Below are 20894 nucleotides of genomic sequence, written 5' to 3' on the forward strand. Positions count from 1 at the left end.
TAATACTAAATGATCCCTTTATAACCGTTCATAACTTCAGTTGTCTGTTGAGGCGGTTGAAAAGTTCAATGCTAATTATTTTGTGTGCAGAAAGTTATGTCTTCCCTCATATGTTTGAAGCCAGTTTGTGTGAAATATATATTAATAAACACAGTGTGATAATCGTTGTGTTAAATATAGTATATCAATTTATACATTGTTGAATATAATGTTCTGTAGTCCAGGTTTCTGTCTGTTTACAAAAATGTATTATTTATTTTTACCAATTACTTTGCAAATAATGCAATCTTGCCTGGAATTTGAAAACACTTATCCTTCCTAAATCTGTACTAAACCATAACAAAAACGATAATTTGGCAAACCTTATGCTAAATAACAAACTTGACAACATAACAAGGTATTTATGTTTCCCCATGGTTATTTTAATTTTAATATATTCTCCTCCTTGAGTGGTGGAAAGCCTTTGTGTATCTGAATGTACTAACGAAATGTATACTACTCCAAATACTAAGTGGCACACTTACAAAATAAGCTTGTACGTATACATATTATCTAACAATTTCTGTCTGTAATCATTTGTTTTTTGAGTAACACAATGTAACTGTGCTGCAGGCCTTAAATGTTTCCCTATGCCAGAGGGCTTCAGTAAAGAAACTAAAATACTTTGGCTTTGACTAAAGAAATACTGCCTTTCCTGGGTAGGACAAAAAAAATCTTAATTGTAAGTTTCTTCTGTACGTAGCTTGGATTCTTTTAGAAATTAGACTTTATTGTCATTGCAGCATTGTGTGCTTGACTGCGTCGTCATTGAAAGAGTATGAACAGCGTAGAGCAAGAAGAGGATCCAAAGGTGGAACTTTATCCCACTGAGTATGTGTATGTTTCTGGACTTTTAGTGTGTCAGAGGATGACAATTGAAAGTAGAGAGGGAGACGAAGCTCAACTACTGTGATTGTCACTATCATTATGGTGAGGTTTTTCAGAAAGCCCAGTTAGAGAGTGAATATTCTTGGCTCTGGAGAGATGTCCTGATGTACTGCACCTAAAAAAGCTGTCCTCTGTATTGGAGAGAGACACCTGTAGGTACTTTTACTTTTATTTTTCCTATTATTTGAAACGTTTTGAAAGAAAATATCTACTTGATTACTTTTAGTTCTAATCAGATTGGGCTTCAATCCTGTCTGAAATAACACTAGAACCTCAAACAGTAAATTGCTGGTGAAGGGGGAGGAAGTTTGGACTTTTTAATCGCTGTTGGTTCAACCTAGAAGCACTAGATGGCGCTGCAGAGCTGTGCATTGAAAGATGTCTGACAGAAGTTTGAAAGATACTGACTTAAGTTTAACATCACCGTACACCGTACTAGGCCTACTTAAAGTAATACAAGTAGCCTAATAGAAGGGTTGATATTTTCCAATCTTATCATTTTTTCTTTAAACACAGTTTAAATAATGACTTGAATGTCAGTGCGCACAGTATCATTTTATTTTATGGGCATAGGCTACATGTGATGCGTTAAAACCCAAATAAAACATTTCAATGGGGAAAACTGGAGTTATCTCTATTATCAGTTCTAACTGACATAAACAATAAAAAAACCCAAAGCTGCTTGCTTGGATAAAGACGTTGATAATAAATACATGAAATCTGTTGTCGTTTTCTGAAAACGTAAACTTTGAATTTTTTGTAGTTAATAGCAAGTGATCAAGTAAGCGAAATCTTAAAACAAGACTCCTCGCCAAAGAATTATATTTTCATAAATTGTAATACGCAAACAAATATTTTTCAGATTACTTTCAATAATATACACTTTTATCTGTGAACACTAAATATAATGTGCATTCATTACCAACACAAAACGGAATAACACTTCAAATGTGTGCGTCATTTTAGGATGTCTGCTAAACTAAAAAAGTTTGATTACCATGGAAAAAACAGCAACCCTGAATTATTATATTATAGTTTTTCTTGAACAACCAAAAGAGGATTGACAGCAAGAAGACGGGGAATTAAGTGAATTACGCGCTTTTTATGCTTCAAATATTGAATAAAGATAAAGTGATGGGTTAACATGTTCAGGCGGTTTGACCTGTGTTCACTTTGCCCTCAGGAATTTGATGTTTTATTTTAAAGCTCAACCGAAAATCTGACAAAGGCCGGATATTGTGCATTATTTGTATCATAATTTTTAATGTTCTATTTAACTGTTTTAAATCTTTTTTGAAAGGTTAAACAATTTCTGTATGAGGCCTCGATCTTGCTGCAGGCCCCTTTCCACCCTCACTGTAAACACATGTTAAACCAGCTGTACACGGATGTCAAACGCAACACCTGTTATTTCAATCATTATATTAAAAAAGAATACATAATGTGACACAAAAATATGTAAATTCAAAAATGTTTTCTGCCGTCCAAACATAGATTTTCTCGACTCAACAATCAAACAAACGTGAGTCGATCAAGTGCTTCTGAATTCATACTGACTTTATTGAGTGGCTTACATAAAAAGCCATTATCGGAGGGAAAAAAATATCATTGTAAAATTAAAATCACTTTACAACATGCGTACTTAAATTAAATGAGTGGGTAAACAGTAAATTATTTCAGAACCTTACAAATAAATTCAAAGTGCGCCTAATGATAGACCCCTAAATACAAGAAAACAAGAGGTTAAATATAACTCCCCACAATACATTTCATATGTCAAAGAAAAATCCAAGTACATTTCCGTATATTTTCAAATATTTACTAGAGTCCATATACAACTAGAAATACCTATACAAAATCGTCTCCTGGACAAATACATTACTCACCTTTACATTGGTCCGTAATTATTCTAACCTACATTTCTCATTATGTACAGTACAACACATTTTGCAGCGAAGTGTAAGTTACCTCGCCACTTACAAACTTGACTTGACGCACATACTGTAGGCTGTTGAATAGCAATATGTGATATAAACCTATAACTGCTCTTCCATTATCAAACGCTTGATAGGATCATACAGATAAAACGAAGCTATCCCATCCCGAATAGTTTTTACCACACTCTACAGGTATTTGTTACGAGCAGTCCATCCACAGGGACACAAATGAACAATTTCTCCTGCTCGATAATAAAGTGCCAGAGTTTGGTTTTGAACAATATCTATGTCAGGAGTAGCATAACTTTTCCGGCCTACATTTTTCACAGCAGTGTTAATAATATATGTTGCTTCTTCTATCCTGGGAAATTAAACATCAAGGTAGAATTCAGAAGTTTGAGTTGTGCCCTGTTCCAGTGTGCCCACAATAACGCATTCACACCGCAGAATTAATCAGAAGTTTCTGATGGTACAGCTATGAAATTATGTAATTAGTAGTCTTAAACACTTGGAAAAAGTCAAAGAAACGTAGAGGCCTATTTTCTCATTGAATGACAACACTCATTTTGAAGCATTACGCATACAGCAAAGTATGTCCACTTCAGTGTCTTCTCGGACAGTCCCGTCACAACACTTTGTTGTTTTACAGTTTTGACTTCATTGAGGGGAGTTTTAGAGGCCGTTCATGCCGACCCCCTGGTTGGACTCAGGTGGGTGCAACAGGTCGGGGGAATGGCACGGAGGGCTGCCCGGCGCGCTGTGCTCGCTGTCGGTATCACTCCCCCTCTTCCCTCCGCTGCCCCCGGAGCCAGAGCCGGCGGACCCTCCGGCGCTGTGAGTTTTTACATGTTTGCTCAGGTGGTCGCTACGCATAAATCTCTTGTTGCACACCGGACAGGCGAATCTTTTCTCCCCGGTGTGTGTGCGTAAATGTCGCTGGAGCTCGTCGGAGCGTGTGAACCTCTTTCCGCAAAAGAGCCAGTTGCACACAAACGGCCTCTCACCGGTGTGCCATCTCAAGTGCGCCTTTAGGTGCGACGTTTTCCCGTAAACCTTCCCACAGCCAGGGATGTGACAGCTGTGGAGACCTTTCCTCCGGAGGCTGGCGCCCGCCGGTCCCAGTCTCTCCGCCTCCTGGCAGTTTGGACAGTCGCAGGTGGCTCTGCCGGAGTACCGCCGGGCAGATGACCTCGGAGACCCCGCTAAAGATGCAGGTGGACCCCCGGAGAGCATAGTCCCCCCTGCACCGGCTAATGGAGAGGGGCTTGTGTCCTGATAAGAGGATAGCACCGGCTTGAAACCGTCCATCAGATGCTGGCCGGTGGACAACAGGTGTGGAGAGGGACTTGTACTGAAGGCAGAGTGACTTAAACTCGAGTAATCAGAATTATATCCGCCCAGGGGAGAGTGCAAGGAGGTCTGGAGTCCACCGGAATGTAAGGACGATTGTAGTGCTGCTCCATTAGGGTTTTGAACATCAATCCATCCCGTTCCCACGTCCCACCACGCCGAGGCTCCGGTGGTCCCGACCTCTCCTGTGGGGATACCGGGATGAGACGATTTGAACCAGGACTCGTAGGGATGCGCGACACTCATCCTCGGGTAGATGCCCTGCAAACTGTCCACTGAGGTGTGCACCTTCGAGATAAAGACTGGCTGGTGGCTGGTGTCTTGACCGCCCCCCGAAACGGATGCTTGGAAAACAGAATAATCGTTTCCAAAGTGTGAACCGGGCGAGGCACCAGACGTGAGGGAAAAAGCACTGGATCCGGAGGAGGTGTTGGGGCAGAAAGAGTCCGAGATGCCAGATCCATTGCGGGACACCCCGTAGCCGGACAGGCCGGATCCGAGGCTGCAGCTGCTCGCTGTGGCTCTTTTCCACGGGTGGAAGCCTTTTCCAAAAGACGAAACGGAGTTATCCGAAATAGTTGATGGTGAGGGGCTCGGGCTCCCTATTTTGTTGCATGTTGCAGCTAACATGGCTAAAGGAGTCGATCCTAATCTCGGCTCCTCCTGAAAGGACAAGACAAGTTGTGAGTGACTGGTCAGTTCAACAAGTTTAACAGGTTCATCACACACATTTCTATGCAAAATGTCAGCTCAAAAGACGATGGTAAGTTAGTTAACTTCTTCCCAGTATTAAATCGAATTAACTTTTATATTAAAACAAATGTTTTAAAGTTTACAAATCTTTACAGAAGAATATTATCACTTCCTACCTGGACGAATAGAAAGTAGACAACTGAAACGCGACACACAGCGCTTACAAATGCATGCCAAACAGGACACCAAGGAAAACATGCGTGTTTTTCGAGCACCAGGTCAAACTTCTATCCAGTCTACAGAGCCTCAGCTTTCTCATGCGAACCGCTTGCTGAAAATATAACCAACGCACTGCCTTTGCTGCTACTTTGCGGCTGCTGTAAATTTAATCCCTCTTCGCCGGACAATGACACGAACTAATTAAACCAGTAAGAAAGTCCTTTCGACTCACCCCTAGAAGTGAAGTTGCCATCACACAAAAACACTGCCCTCCTCAGAGGATCTTTTTATATTTATGAATCAGAGCACTGTTTTTTTAGAGGTGTGCAATACAATGATGCGTTCCGCCCATTCTTCCACAATTGTAGGCTCCTCTCCGGCTTTGAAGTGCCGCTGTGACACGGGCGACCAATCAGCGGCTCCGTCCCGCAGCACTGCCACATACTACCGTGAGGTCATCAATAGAGCGCCTCAGACAGCTCTCCACCCCCCTCCACCCCCCACCGCCCCCTCCATAATAAAAGACAGCGGAAGGAAGGCAAAGTTAAATGAGAGTGAATTAGGAAGGAGGAATTAGGGGGCCACTTATTGAAATTTTACAGAACATCACGTTCCATAAATTTAAAGAAAGCCGGATGATGACCTGTGCTTGGTGATCTAGCTGGCTGTAAATACAAAGGGTTGGTAAACGTAACTACACCGTCAAGAAAAAGATGCACAGCCATAATACTTTAATTACAATTAAACTCAGATTTTTAAGTTACTTTGACTATTTTCAAATTACTCAATCATGCTGCTTAATGTAGCAATTGATATCCGTTGGAAGTGTCATGTCAACTCTTTTCCCAAGTATAAACATTAGTACAACTTTAACTGGGTCAACCTCACTTCATCCTCTGCATTGTATTTATTTAAGTGTATATCCTGTTCGGCTGCTCAGATGTTTTATTTTATTTTCTAAAAGCCTCATAGTTGTATTCTTCATTTTTACTCATCTTAGAAACGTATTTAGCTGGTATAAATCACCCAGAGGGATTTTGCAAGTTTTAACTTCTAAAGAGTTAATATACACAAACTATTACACACGATATAAAGGCTGCATTGTTCTGGTCGTGAACCTACACGTCTCAAACTTTCACATTACTGTAATTGCGTTCAATTATCTTAACAGTTTTGATTAAAACTGATGCTGCATTCCGGCGGAGGATTATTCATTTTATTATTATTAGTCTAAAACAACCGATGATGATGATGATGATGATGATGATGATGATGATGATGATGCAGAAGATGATGCAGAAGATGATGAGGGGTCGATGTAGTTGACTCTGAATGATTTTCACCATCAAGATTCTAAAGTAGAATTTCTCAGGAAGGTTTATTGGCAATAGACTGTTTTTGCTGCAGGTTGACTGAGATTATTTGTTAGACTAAGTGATTGCACTCTGTGTCAGAGTGAAAATAAAATGATAAACTTGTTATATTGAATTGGTTTATCACTCTGCCACTGACATTTAGTTAAATCTACGGATAACGCTCCTGTTACATAATAAGGACTTGTAGGCAAAACGTGTGTTGAACCCTGGGACTCTCTGTGGGCGCTATTAGCATGCAGGGCGCACTGGGAGCATACATTTCATTTGAATTTCAAATTTAATAACGCAGGAGGTTTTTAATCATCCGCAGTTTTATTTGTTTGATATTAACATGCTTATTGACCGGGTCTGTTGACCAGCTTGGTCATTACAGGACAGGGAAAAGTTAATTAAAACGACCAGGGATTATTCATCACATCATCTGCCTAACCCATGTCGCTCCCTTTATTACACAGCGTGATAGATGGACTATCTGATTAATTCTTGTGTTTCTAGGATTGGACAACAGCATTTTGGATTAATTTGCTCTGCTTTACCTTCAGGTGTAAAACATGAAGGAGCTAAAACTGAAACAGCCGAAATTATTCGTAATGTTGCACATTTCAAGAACAACTCCGAAACAGATTCAGCAACATTGTGCATGCAGTATTTTAAATGAATAATCTTACACCATGCACATGTAAAATCAAGTTGCTAAAATTTTACAATATACAAAGATACATTTTAAACATTTCGGACATTGATTGTAATCACTTATTAAATATATTTTAAAGGTGTTTTTTTAACGTGTTTTCGCTTGTAAATTATTAAAGGGGGAAATAAAATCAACGATAGGCTTTACATTTATATGAAAGCAAGGACAGATTTTAAGATAAACGGAAAAGCATAAACGCACACATTCACTTAGCGTATTGACGTTGGAGATTAGGTGGAACTTGCTTCGATCTGTTTTCTGCATTCATTATTTTATTTCCTTTAAACCTAACCAATCACAAAACATATCGAAAATCATAGTAAGCTGTGAACATTATGTAACAGCCCTTAAAGGCGAATGAAATGTGACAAAGTAATGACGAGAATAAAACCTACATACCGTGCTCCTCCGCTCCGCAGCGCATTGATTGACCCTCGACGTTTGCTCTCAGCAGAATAAAACACAACATCTCCTGCTGCCGGTGTGACTGTGCACCAGATAAATGTTACACTGGCACTTAAATTAAAAATAACCACCGAATCCGGTTTCTGCACTCAAAGAGGTTTATATAGATGCACGTATTATTTGTGCATATAAATCGAGTATATATTTAAGCATGCGATAATTAAACACCTGTGAAAGATCAAACTGGTTTTCCCCTTTCCTCTTCCTCCTAGTGGGGATGGTGATTCACAATATTATGCGCAATAGGGATTTTACGCATTTGGAGAGCAGGGTATTGGCTCTAGCTACAGGGGACATGTTGGCCTCCGGTGACAAATTACTAAGCGATCATACCAGCAAGACTGATGTCAGAGGTCAGTGTGACAACTGCTCGACAGGAAACGTCCTGCTGCTGAAGCTACAGAGGTACAAGATATATTTAATCCTAGTGCACTTTAACATGGGATTGTCTAATTTATTCTAAGAGCACTACATATCCAAAAAAAACAAAAAAACCTTTTGTTGCCTGTTGCGTTCAGCAGCATTGGGGTCGGTCCTAGTTCATGTGGTGTGCACAGGTTGTTCTTATCGCACGGCTGTAACTGTAAGACGCATTGAACAGATGTCCCCATTGAAGGCTTTCTACACACATGGGCTATATTACCATCATGAAATCAAACTCAAAACCTGTCCCTTTCGCCACCATAATGACCGAGTTATTCTGGGCCGCTGAGCACGAACAAAGTGTGTTCAATATTGCGTGCTGCAGAATCACTCTGCTTAGAGCCGCGGAGAAAGGAGTCAACCCGAGATGCAAAAATATACTTTAATGTGATGATTTACAAAGCAACTCGGTAATCTAAAGGCCATCTTTTTCAAACAGATTTTCTGGAAAAAACCGGGAGGTAATCACGAGTGAATCACCACCAATTAAAAGAACGATGGTGCTCAGGGTGCATATAGTCATACTTAGGCTATTACAAACAGTAATTCAACGTTTAAAAGGGTGTATTTTTTAAAATCACTCACAACCATTAAGAAACATATATGCTAATAGTAGGTAGGCCTACATTTAGTACACTGGTATTATATTAAAACATATGGATGGATCTGACTGTTGCTCCATCAAAACATTGTTACTGTCCTAACAGACAGTATGAGTAAAGTATGCAGAGAGTAAGAGAGCAGGGTCTGTTGGTTGTTGTTTTCTATGTTCACCAGGAGGTTGGAAAGAGCAGATGTCCGTCTGCACTGTGAGCTGCCAAGTGGGTCCGAAGCGGGCGGCCACAGACACAAGGGCCCAAATGGTGTGACAAAAGATGTGCAGGAAGCCCCTCTCCGCCTGGGTGAGCCACAGAGAGGGTCTCCCCTCTCTGCCAGCCTGCATGGACACTCTCAACACGAGCCAGAGTAGAGGCAGCAAAGCCATGTGTTGCCGGTTGGGATGCCTGGTACAGCAACACTCATATTCACACAAACATAAACACACATGCATATGCAGGAATGTGCAAATACAGGCCAATACCATCCTCAACTGCCCTCAATGCACACTCACACTTGTCAGCCATAAAGCATACACATATTAAAGCTTTTTCTGAAACCTTCATAGCAAGTCAGCTATTTTCAGGGTCACCTTTATCTCTTAAATGAGCTGCCGACAATGACGCAAAAATATCGTGACATGAATATTAATGTTTGAGTACAGCAGGAAAAATTGTAAACAAACATAAATAACCATCCATATCTAACTTAGAGACGGAGGGCCGTTTCTCCTGAAAGGGTCATGAACAGTGGGTGAAGAGGCCCTGAAAGTGTTCCAAGCACAGGTGTGCAGCATGGCCTGTACTGAAGGGGTGCACTGAACCATAAAAAATGATATAAATGTCTGGCAAATAAAATGGCTAGTTAACAATCTTTTGACTGCTCTAACCTCTGAGCCTTTGTCGGGTATCGATCAGGCAGCTGTTCCTGGCTTTGTCTGGCAGGATGGGAGCATCTGGTTCCTCTTGGGATGAATGGAGAGAGCCGCCCAAAAACTTTCTTCTGCCTTTCAAGTTGTGGCAGTCGGGAGCAAAAAATCAAAACAACAAGCTGTCCATTACCTCCTGTAGGTCAAAAATATATTTACTATATTCACATAACATACAATCATAAAATGAGCTCTTCAGGCAGCTTGAAAGTTTTAATTTAAAGTTGCTTGTTATATTTAACAACCCCCGGTGCAGGCTTCTTTGTTAGCAGTCACATTGTTGGTTTACATGGAAACCATGTAAATGGTAATTTAGATGGGCATAATTTCCCCCTTTTATTAAGATAATTGTATGTTCGATAACGAAATATCCTTAGATTTGCAGTGGGTGTCATATGATGGGTCTTGTCATGCAAATATGTCAAGACAGGTTGCTAATGATCAGCCTCAGCACCTGTCAGTCAGAGCACGCCTGGCGGCAGAGCGTTGGCTTTCTATAACCAGGACTTCAGGTTATATGGCTGCCTCCTGTAAGCACTCCACAATCCACCTCTTCTCTCACCAAAAGGAAATATATTCTTATTTTCAAGATAGAGTTGAATAATCATTTGGGCATTTGTAGGATAGCCTCTGTGAATGTTATGATCTTTATTTCCCAGGCTGAGATGATAGAGTTTCAAACCTGGCTTTTTATGATAAACGGAGATAACAGTGTGTTTTGGCCCGATTTGGCTTGACTGCTACATCTGCAGGCCACGAGGTCTTCTTATTGACTTTCACTGAGCCCAACATTGCACTTTGTCAGTGTGAGCGGCAGTCTAAGAGACAGGCGGGTGAGGCAGTCATACAAAGTGAAGTACTTAGGATTAGCCCAGGCTCTTCAAGTTTCAGTAATTATCCTCCTGGAGGCATTCTTGCTGTGTTGGATAATAATGAAAGTCCGGGTGTACGCCTGTCACCTCTCAAGTGTGGGTGGAGGAAGCATACGAGAGGCGCAGGACGGATAAATGTTTGCTTTGCTGTTATGTCATCCGAGGAGCACAAGAGACAAACCTGCATTGTTGGCTGAGCGGAGATGAAGCTGCACAAACAAACTGATTTTCTTTTGCTTGACATGTGACACACAACTTCATGAGTAGCTGTGAATGTGATAATGAAACATGTTCTCTAAAGGTGATACTGTGTTCTGAGATCAAGTGTAATTACCAAGTGTCAGGTGTGTGTTTTTCATAAACAAATCAGGTAATACACCGTGTATTTGTTGACTGTGAGTATCATCTGATTGGCGTTGATTACATTTATGAATATTAAATCATCTTCCTCTTTTGTCAGATATTCACGCCGGAATCTCAATTTTTCCCCCACTCCTGACATGTTGCTTCAGTTTATTTATCAAATTATCCTAAAAGTTTTACTCAAGAGCATGTTTAACTAAAGGTCCTTCAATCCAGCAGAGAAAACACAATGCTTTAATTAAGAGTCAGTCCGATTTCCCAGAGGGGAGATTGTCGTCTTCCATTAACTTAGTTTATCATATAATAAAGAGGTTGCCTTGTCCTTCTCTACCCAGACAATTGGTTTTAATCAGCCAGCAGGCCTTTCATGGCTGATAATTTATGCTAAATTGACAAGGGTGGAGGATATCACAGAAAATCATTATGACAGGGCTCAGGTCACTGCCTGTCACCATCTTGTTTTATCCTGTCCATCGAGCTCACGGGCAGCAACAAAATTTAGAAAATAAATGTGATGGAAATATTAGCTTGCCAGACAGCTTACCTCACGTCTTCCAAATAATAATTTAAAATGGATTTCATTCATCCTGTGAAGGTCTTGAGCACATGGTTGCTGTAGCCATTGAGTAATAGGGTATATATGTCTATTGTCTACAGACTAAACAACACCTTGACACAAAGCTACAACTGAAAATATCTCAATGGGTAAAATGTAAATGGGTAAAATCAGACGCACCAAATAACCAACAGCATATTCTTCTGATAAAATAAATGGCTTTACTGTATATTATATAAAATTGAGTTGCTACAATGAAAAATGCATGTACGTGTAACAAAAAAGCCACAACACACAGCAACAGATTATCCCGGTGATTGCACGTCGGAGACCAAAAATGTCTGTTTCGACTTTGTTTTTTAAGTGTGGTCTCTGTGAAGTGTGAAAGTACAAATTGTGATTTGAAGTGAATGGGGGGGCGGGGGGTTTGAGGTGTGGTGAAGAGAGGGAGTCTCGAGATGAGCATGAGGAGGAAGCAGGGACACACTTCTCGCCTTGCAATTTAATCACTGTATACCCAGGGAAGTATTGACAGTTGTCCTGTGGAAGCTATTAAAGTTGCTGTCCAAGGTTAAATGAAATTGCAGTTTATCAAGGCAGCATTGAGAAAATAAGGGAATCTGTTCATGGCTGTTGATTAATGTGGAGCGTGATCAACACAAGGGGTTCATTAAGCTATACATCAACAGGGTAATTTAACATGTCATCGAGCCTGCTGTCGCTCCCCTTCACACATTCTGTGCATTGTGTATGTTCAGTGTGTGTGTGTTGAAATCAAGAAATCTGACCTCACATTTTGAGACGTGATTGTGCCTGTACGCCTTTGTGTTTGCATGATCGAAACTTTTGAATGCCTCCTGATACAACACAGAATATGGCATTACATTAATCGCTTAAGTTAGGGGAATCATTGAAACATAGCATGAGAGATTTGAATTCATGTGCCAGTTTTCAATCAAGTATCTGCCTGAAGGCTTAGTTCAATGGGAAACTCGGGCACTTCGAAAAATGTTGTGATTTTTGACACAAATTGGACTGTTTTTCTCTCATCTCTTCTTGTCCTTTATCAGCATAATGTCCATCTCATCACATCGCTGCTTTGATCACTTGTAGTTTCACAGCAGCTGAGCAGCATACATAAAGTTATGCTAATCAGGCCTGGGACCTAGAGCTGTGTTTTTTTTTGCCTGGTGAATTTGTTTACTGGTGGATAATTGATGGTGCTTGAGGGACAGGCGTGAGTCGGACATGAATCACGGGCGACATGGCTCACGATAAGGAGCTGAAAGTCGCCTGTAATTAAGCCGGGCACTAGAGACCAATTGTTTGCGGAATGATTTGGTCGGGGCTAATTGACACTAATTGTTTAATCAGATTTTCTTCCCCTCCATACTGAAAGCAAGTGTGCTCTCCAAGCACCTCAACCAACACAGCGGTGAAAGAAGCTCTTAAAATGAGATTATCAAGGGGGCTGGCGATGGTTGTAAGTCTAGACGTCTTTTTATAACATCTTCAAATGCTGCAGAGCTGTCATATTTAGTCGTGTGCACAAGCAACTACAAGAAATGCACGTTAACATGAATTTAACCCCAGATTTGGACATGGTGTTTGACTATTTCTATGCATTATTTATCCCTTCATATAGGAATGTGAAGCAAGTGTAATAATTCCACTGTAATAAATAGTTTTAGTGTTTAAGAAACACATGATGGATATCTCTTTGATATCCTTCTGTTATGAATGGTGACATCACCCAAAAGTGTTTGGGTTGATGTACTTGTGTGCACAGTTACCAGGTGCTACGTTGTTGAACAGAGCAGATTTATGACATTAGGAAAAGGCTCATAAATTAGCGCATTAATACCCATGATCCTCCCACACTTGCTACAGGCACTGTCCCGTTAGTTTACAATTGCACATGAACTAAAATTGCAGCACCAACTAAATTAAAATACAGAACATTGCACTGACACCATTTTGGAAGAAAGGCAGATCCTTGTTTTTTAATACCTGTATTATTTTATGAGAGTGGGTAAGAATCAAAAGCACAAAAACTGACATATATAGCTGATTTAGCTAAAGTGACTTTGTGTTGTTTGGTAATCTGATGATGTTGTTTACTGATACAATTGAGAATTTGAGTGATACATAAATGCACTGGCATAAAATGTTGGAAGTGATGGGATCCATTAAGGCGTACTGCTCTTTTGGTGTGAATTCAGCTCCTAATCCAAGTGAGCACTCACTCATTTTACATGATACCGTCCTGTCTGCTCCCAAAAAGTGTTGACACACAAATCATGTTTTTATGTATGCTAACTGCTAAGCTAATTCAATGCTGCATTTTCCACTATATTTTGACCTCATCCTGATTATTGAATACAGTCAAGAAATAAACAGTGGTTCTGAACAAATACACAATAAAGAACACGTACACTTTATGTCAGGTTAGACATATTATAAGTCCACAGTACATGCCAAGAGCTGTTATAGTAAGATTAAATGATGAAGCGGAGCAGATAATTAGAGACAAGTCTTCCTTCTCTATCTGATTAAATACAGCAAGTCTGAGTAACGAGCTGGTGATGGGTGGAGCTGAACACGTGAACATGAGATCTAACATCATTACATTTAACGGCAATTAAACCTGTAGCTTTTTTAATTAACACAAACTATGATGGGAAATTAATGGTTATTACACGGGGGCCAACAGAGGGGAACATTGGCTATTCCTTCACCTAATGTAAACCACACTGTGTGTAACTGTGGAAAAAAAACCAGACTATCCTGGGAGGTTCAAATACAGCTGGCCATGATGATTACTTAGTGATATAAATGTATACAAATATTCAAAGATTAGGTGCAAATGACATAGAAAACATAGATTATTTGATCACACATTGCAGTTTCACAACATGCAGGGATGGATTATTAAAGGTGTTCTACCCAAATTACAAAAAGACAACAACATTGTATCACTAACCACCAGCAGTGTCTTCCCATGCAGAGAGTTTGGAATTTATATCCACGTTTTGAGTACACCATTTGTGAGATTTTGGAAATCATAAGAACATGATTGAGGTGATTTGAATTTCATTTGTATCTCTCAGCATTAAAACAAGATTCCTAACATTACAGTTTAAAATGTAAAGAAATGTATCCTTCATAAAACAGTGTCCCTGTGAATCAAGATAACACAGAACACAGTGTTCTTTGCATTATCCTGTTAAATATGGACATTGTTTCTAAAAAGACAAGAGACTACCTTTTTTTAAAATATATAATTAGCTACTGGCACCACAATTGAGATTCAATTGACCAGATTAATACAAAACTGGGCTAAGTTTTGTTCATATATGACTAGATACCACCATATCAAGCACTTGGAAAGTTCTGCTTTAATATGGATACATCACTGAATATGATCCAGGTGCGTTTCTGAGTCTGACTTCCAAGAGATCCAAACAGTTTATGGTGCTTGTTCCTCAGATACCTAGTGTACTTTCATCAATGGGCCATAGGCTCTATTCCCATTGGGTTACCTTATTTGGCAACATGTAGTGACATAAGGTACCTTCTCAAATAAAAATGAATTACTTTAAATGTTTTCACAGTTATACCATAACCTAAGTCTTTAAGTACAGTCTTTATTTATGTTAATGTGTTGCCAACTTTAAACCAAGTTAGAATCCTCAGAGATGAACGTCTAGGAGACTGTTTTCATATGATTGTTTTCAGTATTGCTCTTATTCACATTCCAATTAGCATTTATCTTGTCCTCGTTGCTTTTCAATGAAGTTTTCTGATTTATCGTGGAAGGCTGCCTTTACTTTGTGCTAATAATTGGATGCTATTGAAAGGATGAGTTTCATTGATTTTGTGGATGACTGGGAGCATTACTGGCCCAGACCATAGATTGTCAGCAAGGTCTGTGTTGAGCTGGGATCGATGCCGGTGAATCTTCCCCTCTGGTTTTTATTTACTTCTGTCTCCATTGATTGAAACATGCAATAGTTCAGGGGCTATTATCACACTGACGCTAAGTTTCTCTGTCTCCACATTGAAATAGCTCCCTCTGTTCCTCGGCAATATCTCACTCCAGCAAGTGCTCCCATCTTTCCCTTTCTAACTAATGAGTTAAGAGTATTGCTCTGACCTGTAAACATCAATCATGGGGAAAGAGCTAGACAGTGACTAACTGCACCAGCAGGAGAGGGACGAAATGAAATGAAAGTGTACAATAAAAGAAACATCCAGCATGGTGTTTGTTGGAGGGTCTGAAATAAATAATACCTCAAATGAAGTAAGATAATCTTGAAATGATTGCTAGGTGGTCGATTTATGGTAAATCAAGTCATCCGAGGAGAAAAACTTGAATTGTCTTATAAGTTTAATGGAGGGTGACTAATAATACCCTGAGACTTTGGCTGTATTAAATAGGAGACAAAGAAACTGAAACTTTTTGTTCGTTGAGAATTCAGTGATGTGCTCTTAATCCAATTTAGTGCTCTTTGAGTCTGAAAAAAGCCATGAATTTCTATTCAACTGTTAAAATTAAACTTCTTTCAAACGGATAACTTGTGCAATCGGCCTTGGAGTGGCTGCCTCGCTAGATTGTTTCTACAATGCAATACAGAGACGGTCCCGTGGAAGTGGCCCGTCCTGCGTTTACATATCTTATTTCCTGACGAGACAGGCAGAAAGGTCAGCGTCCTATCCAACTGGGACTCTCATGATTGAATGTAATCAGTATGTACTTGTTATTCTGAGTGCTGGGCCTTTTCTTTTATATGCTGGCCCAGAAGTTAATTTCCCTGGTGACCTTTTGTGTAATAAAACAGTATTATCTGTTTCTAGAGCCACAACAAGGAAGCAAATTAGCTTCCTCAGCAGTGTTTTGTCACCGAGAAGATCAGTTATAAGTTTATTTGCTTTAATTAGATTAAGGGTGCAGTAAAGGCATGTGTCTGTGTGGGCATCATCCCTTGTCTCCTTGCATTATCTGATTGTCCAAGCCAGTGAATTGGACAATGGTTACGCATTTTAATCATTGTTCACTCCACGCAGTCAAAGGAGACACGTGCATATATTAGGAAAAGGTTTTTCCCCCTTTTTTGGCTGCATAAAATAAGCATGGGCATGGTAAGAGAAGTATTTTAGGTTGACCTGAGCAAATTGCCAATGCTTAGCTTAGACAAATTGTGTGCACACAGACATTTAAAAGGAAATAATCGAGCCGTTGATTTCTCACACTTTGGCACGAACATATGTCACCTGAAACTGTGGAATTTCTCTAATCCTTCCTCTACTTTTAGTGGGAGTGACGCTTTTCCTTTTAAACTGGATCCTTTTTCTTTTTTTTTTTAAGTGCACTCAAACAAGCTCCAACGAACACCTTGCATTTCCTCTTGAATATCATGTACAATTTGTACCAGCACAACTTCTACTATTGCTTTTATAATAGCAACAATAAAAAAGTAACGGCAACAACAGGATATTATTTATTTCCTTTTTTATTTATTAATTATATAAGTTATAAATGATGGCAGAAAGTACTTATTTTACTTTTAGATTTATTTATATACAATGGAGCAACACTTGCACTTCACAGATAGCTTTGCTGTTTATAATATATCCAATAGTTGTTGCGGTTTAGAATAAAGGTGAATGTGAGAGGAGAGGCTGTGAGCTGTGGAGGCCAAAGTGAATGCAATGCTTTACTGACCCGAGGAATCTCTTTTATTACGGGCTCTTTGTGCCTCTCCCTCCGCTGCTCTGTCAGGCCATTCAGACCCAGTGGCAGCCACCTACATTATATCCTGGATAGGCAGGACATTCATGCCTTTTTAACCCATTGTCCTTCCCCCTGGGGTGAGGGCCCAGAGCGGGATGTGAGAACCCCAGGCTGGGTATTGTGTCCCTTTGCGCTCTTCACACACCCGGCGGGGGACTTCCTTTCTGGTGTCACCGAAACCTGTGTGGTGTAATCCGCAGCTCCCTGCTGAGCAGGATGGGAAGGTTATTAAAAGTGCCTCTAATGTCTCGTTAATAAATCGCTTCCATTTTCCGCTTCATTTCTAAGTAATCGTGTTGGGAGTGTGGATGGGAAGGAATGTGTACCCGTTCCTGTGTTTTCAGTATCAAAGCAGCATAAAAATTAGCATGTCTTTTTTATTGTCAGCTACACATATCACCGACGCACGAGTACAGATCCATTAGAGATGTGACCCTCACATTAAAGATCGAGTATCTGGACTGCCGTGTGACAGGGTCAACCTACAAGGTGTTGATGCTGCTGTGATTGCCGGAGGAGAGATTTTAAACAGAGTCCAGCCTAGAGGTTTCGGGTTAATGGTGTCTTATACTGTGACCTGGTGGATGCTGCGTTTAGGTCTCCTCTGGGGGTAGCTCTATAAAGCAGCAGAGGTCACTTCAGTTAAAGTGCTGCTGTGTTAAGAGGTTAGAGAGCAGAGGTCCCCACAGCGTGGTATCACAAGCACTCTCTATGATGCGTTAAGGATGCTGATGCCTCTGATTGCCACAGTGGGACCTGGAGGTGAGGTTAGGGATGGCTCAGGACTGCTGGGGTAATCCCATTAACTGTGACTCCTGTAGCCCTCTCTCCCAGTGAGTGTGTGTGTTTCAGAGAGGGAACTAAAGAGACAGTGTCTGTCTGTGAGTGTGCAGGGGGTGACCCAAAAGACATTAGCCTGCCCCGAAGGTCAAAGGACAGAAGAAATTAAAATACGCGTGAATCATTTATCAAATATGAGCGTCTCTCCTGTTCTCAGCGGTCGTCAGTGTGAGTAATTACCTGTCACAACTCGCAAGCCATCAAGCTCCAAGTTTCTTAGTGATGGCCACATTCACTCCTCTTTTCTTTGAGCCACTAACTAGTTCATATATATTTTCTTCTTGCTGATCTTTCAACCTTTAGTTTATCGCAAACAGGCTCATAATTACACCTGACAATCTGTCATGGATCAGACAGTATATTTACTTTATGGCGTATAAGTGTTTTTCAAAATGTTTGTGGTTTGATAGTTAGAAGTAAGAGTGACTTAATCAATGTGCAGGAAAGCGAGAGATCCTGTGAAACAGAATAAGGTTTGTTATTTTCATGAGGCCGTGCACATCTCAGTCATTAGTTAAGGCACAAATAATCACAGAGAATAAAATAGCAACATACAGCTTTTAAGTCCAATCCTTACTGTTAATTGGTACCAATTATCACTTGTCTTAGCTTGAGTTCCGCCTCGACTTGCACAAAAATATGTATTGATGTCCTTGACAGCTGCTAAGATGTCACCATCGAGCTGATTTTAACAGCATTGTTAAAGGCTAAAAGATGGTGGCTATTACGCTTTCTACACTGCGGGGCAATCTGCATTGCTACCAGGCAGTCATTCAATGCAGGACTATGCCGGTGGAAAAATAAGTGAGGCAGTTATGGCAAACAAAAAGCTATCAGTGATCCTGAATAGAGAAAAAAATACTGAGGGGGTCAAACGTCAATGGCACGGAGTAGGAGAGTGTTTAGTATTGTCAATAATGGATTCTCTGTTCGAGGGTGGGATATTCACAGGGAAAAGCTTTCGGGGGGCGGGATGTGGTGAGCCAAAGTCATTCATGCAACAACACTATATCATGTACATACTGATAAAGCAGAGCAAACACGTGATTAAGATCTTCTTTATTCTCTCTGTGAAATTAGGTGTTGCAACAAAAAAAGAATGAGCTTCTGCTTGTCAATCTTCTTCTTTTTTTTTGCTTTAAGATAGTGATTTAGATTTTTTTTAAATATCCAGCATCAAGTACACAGGTCCACACCACTTCAAGAGGTACTCAACAACTGCATATAATCACCAATTTCTACTTTAAAAGTAACTGCTAGTTGCACGTGAATAAATGTAATGTAATTTTTTTAGTTAAATGCGCATTAAATAAAAAAGAAACATTTTTTTTCCGATATGAAACTCTCTTTTTTTATGCAAACCAAACTAAGGTCTATTTATAAATCTTCGACGGTTAAGATCATCCATGTTTAAAAGGGCACATTTAATTATTTGACTTTAACTAATGCAGTTAAGACGGATATTCAAAGTTATTGGTATTTGGAACAATATGTTGAGTGTGTATATTGATCAGACCGGAGTCTTGTTGCGTCAGTCAATACCAGTAGATGAATCTAATTATGGTTCCTCTCTGTCTACTCAGTTAACTGTCAGCATGGGAGCCCTTGGACTGTACGTCCTGTATGTGCTCACACACACACACACACACACACACACACACACACACACACACACACACACACACACACACACACACACACACACACACACACACACACACACACACACACACACACAGAGCGATCACAACATTAGGACAGTTGGCTTAGAGTCCCACCTCCTTCCTTACCATCCCACCATAAAACCTAACAGCGGTGCTAAAGGAAAAGCAGCTATGATAGCCTATGGTCTTACAAAATGCAGTTGTTATGTTCATCGAGCTGTATTTCTTGACAATAATCCTGGATTATTTATGAGAATGGTTTAGAGAGATATGGAGCATTTAATCTGTTCCATTATTTGCATTTTCATATTTAACTGTAATCAAATCAACATTGTGATCTATTTATCTAAAGTGAAATCTTGAACCTTCCTTATTTACACATCACCAATGTGAGACTACAGCTCAGGTTTAGTTTGTATAGATGCACAGGATGTTGTGAGCCTATAGATTTAACACATCCACTAAACAGGAGCAGGCGCTTATAGAAAATATGCAAATTGAAGAAAGTGCTACAGGTTTTCCCTGATAGTGTTTAGAGAATAGAGAGAAGCTGCAGATCCAAAGACAAGAAAAAGAGTGAATAAAGGGGGTCATTTATATTAGCTTGGACTGACTGTTGGGTAGAAGTTAACAATTGGGTTAGGAGAATAAGGGAAGTAGCATCCTGAAATTATTATTATTTTACGGTTGTCTCTGTGGTTTATGTGTTTTTATACTTTCACTGATTTTACGTAATTTTTGCATCTCATACCAATTTATATCCTTGACTTGGATTTTATTTAAATAAACACCTAACCACCATTTTTTTTAATATCACCTTATCAGCTCAACATCTTTATCAATAGTAAGTATGTCTAGTTGATGAAACCGTTTTTATTTCTGTTCACATCTGTGTTAAGGAGAAAAGATTCTTCAATACAATTTTCTTTTTCTTTTTTAAATCAAAAGGAGGAAATATGCAGTTTGGTCCTTTTTTAAATAAAGAATACGTTAGAACCCACATTAAGCGTCAGTGCCCCATTTTGTTCTCCTTCTCACATACAAAAAACACAAGCTTTATATGTCCTCTATAGACAAGAATACACACACGCACGCACACACTCATACTTGTGTCTTTGTTTGTTCACTCTGTCACTTCACTCATCCGCGTGTGGCCGCTCAGGGACTCCCCTATCTCCACAGGTTTTTGAGGGAAA

General features: G+C 39.9%; 2 protein-coding genes across 3 annotated transcripts in view; both read right to left on the minus strand.

Annotated features, from left to right (window-relative positions):
• The window catches only part of hacl1 (2-hydroxyacyl-CoA lyase 1), a 187959-nt gene that overhangs the window by 109577 nt on the left and 57488 nt on the right, over nucleotides 1–20894 (minus strand). The window lies entirely within an intron of this gene.
• sp8b (sp8 transcription factor b) lies at nucleotides 2477–5391 on the minus strand. 2 transcript variants are annotated; one of them, XM_010770566.1, is made up of 2 exons: nucleotides 5359–5391; nucleotides 2477–4877 (listed from the first exon to the last, which is right to left on the minus strand). In XM_010770566.1, the coding sequence occupies exons 1-2, from the start codon at nucleotides 5377–5379 to the stop codon at nucleotides 3537–3539; spliced, it is 1362 nt and encodes a 453-aa protein (XP_010768868.1). In that variant the 5' UTR covers nucleotides 5380–5391; the 3' UTR covers nucleotides 2477–3536. The 2 variants fall into 2 exon arrangements, with proteins under 2 accessions (XP_010768868.1, XP_010768869.1); XM_010770567.1 differs by having other exon boundaries at nucleotides 5084–5363.

The sequence above is a fragment of the Notothenia coriiceps genome, unplaced genomic scaffold (assembly GCF_000735185.1).
Source record: "Notothenia coriiceps isolate Sejong01 unplaced genomic scaffold, NC01 NC01_scaffold00008972, whole genome shotgun sequence".
Classification (NCBI taxonomy): Eukaryota; Metazoa; Chordata; class Actinopteri; order Perciformes; family Nototheniidae; genus Notothenia; species Notothenia coriiceps.

Bases quoted from the DNA above. Each gene is read 5' to 3' on its own strand.
- sp8b (XM_010770566.1), bottom strand. From the start codon at position 5,379: ATGGCAACTTCACTTCTAGGG. The intron at 4,878-5,358 runs GTGAGTCGAAAG...TTGTCCTTTCAG, and splicing joins TGGCAACTTCACTTCTAGGG to GAGGAGCCGAGATTAGGATC.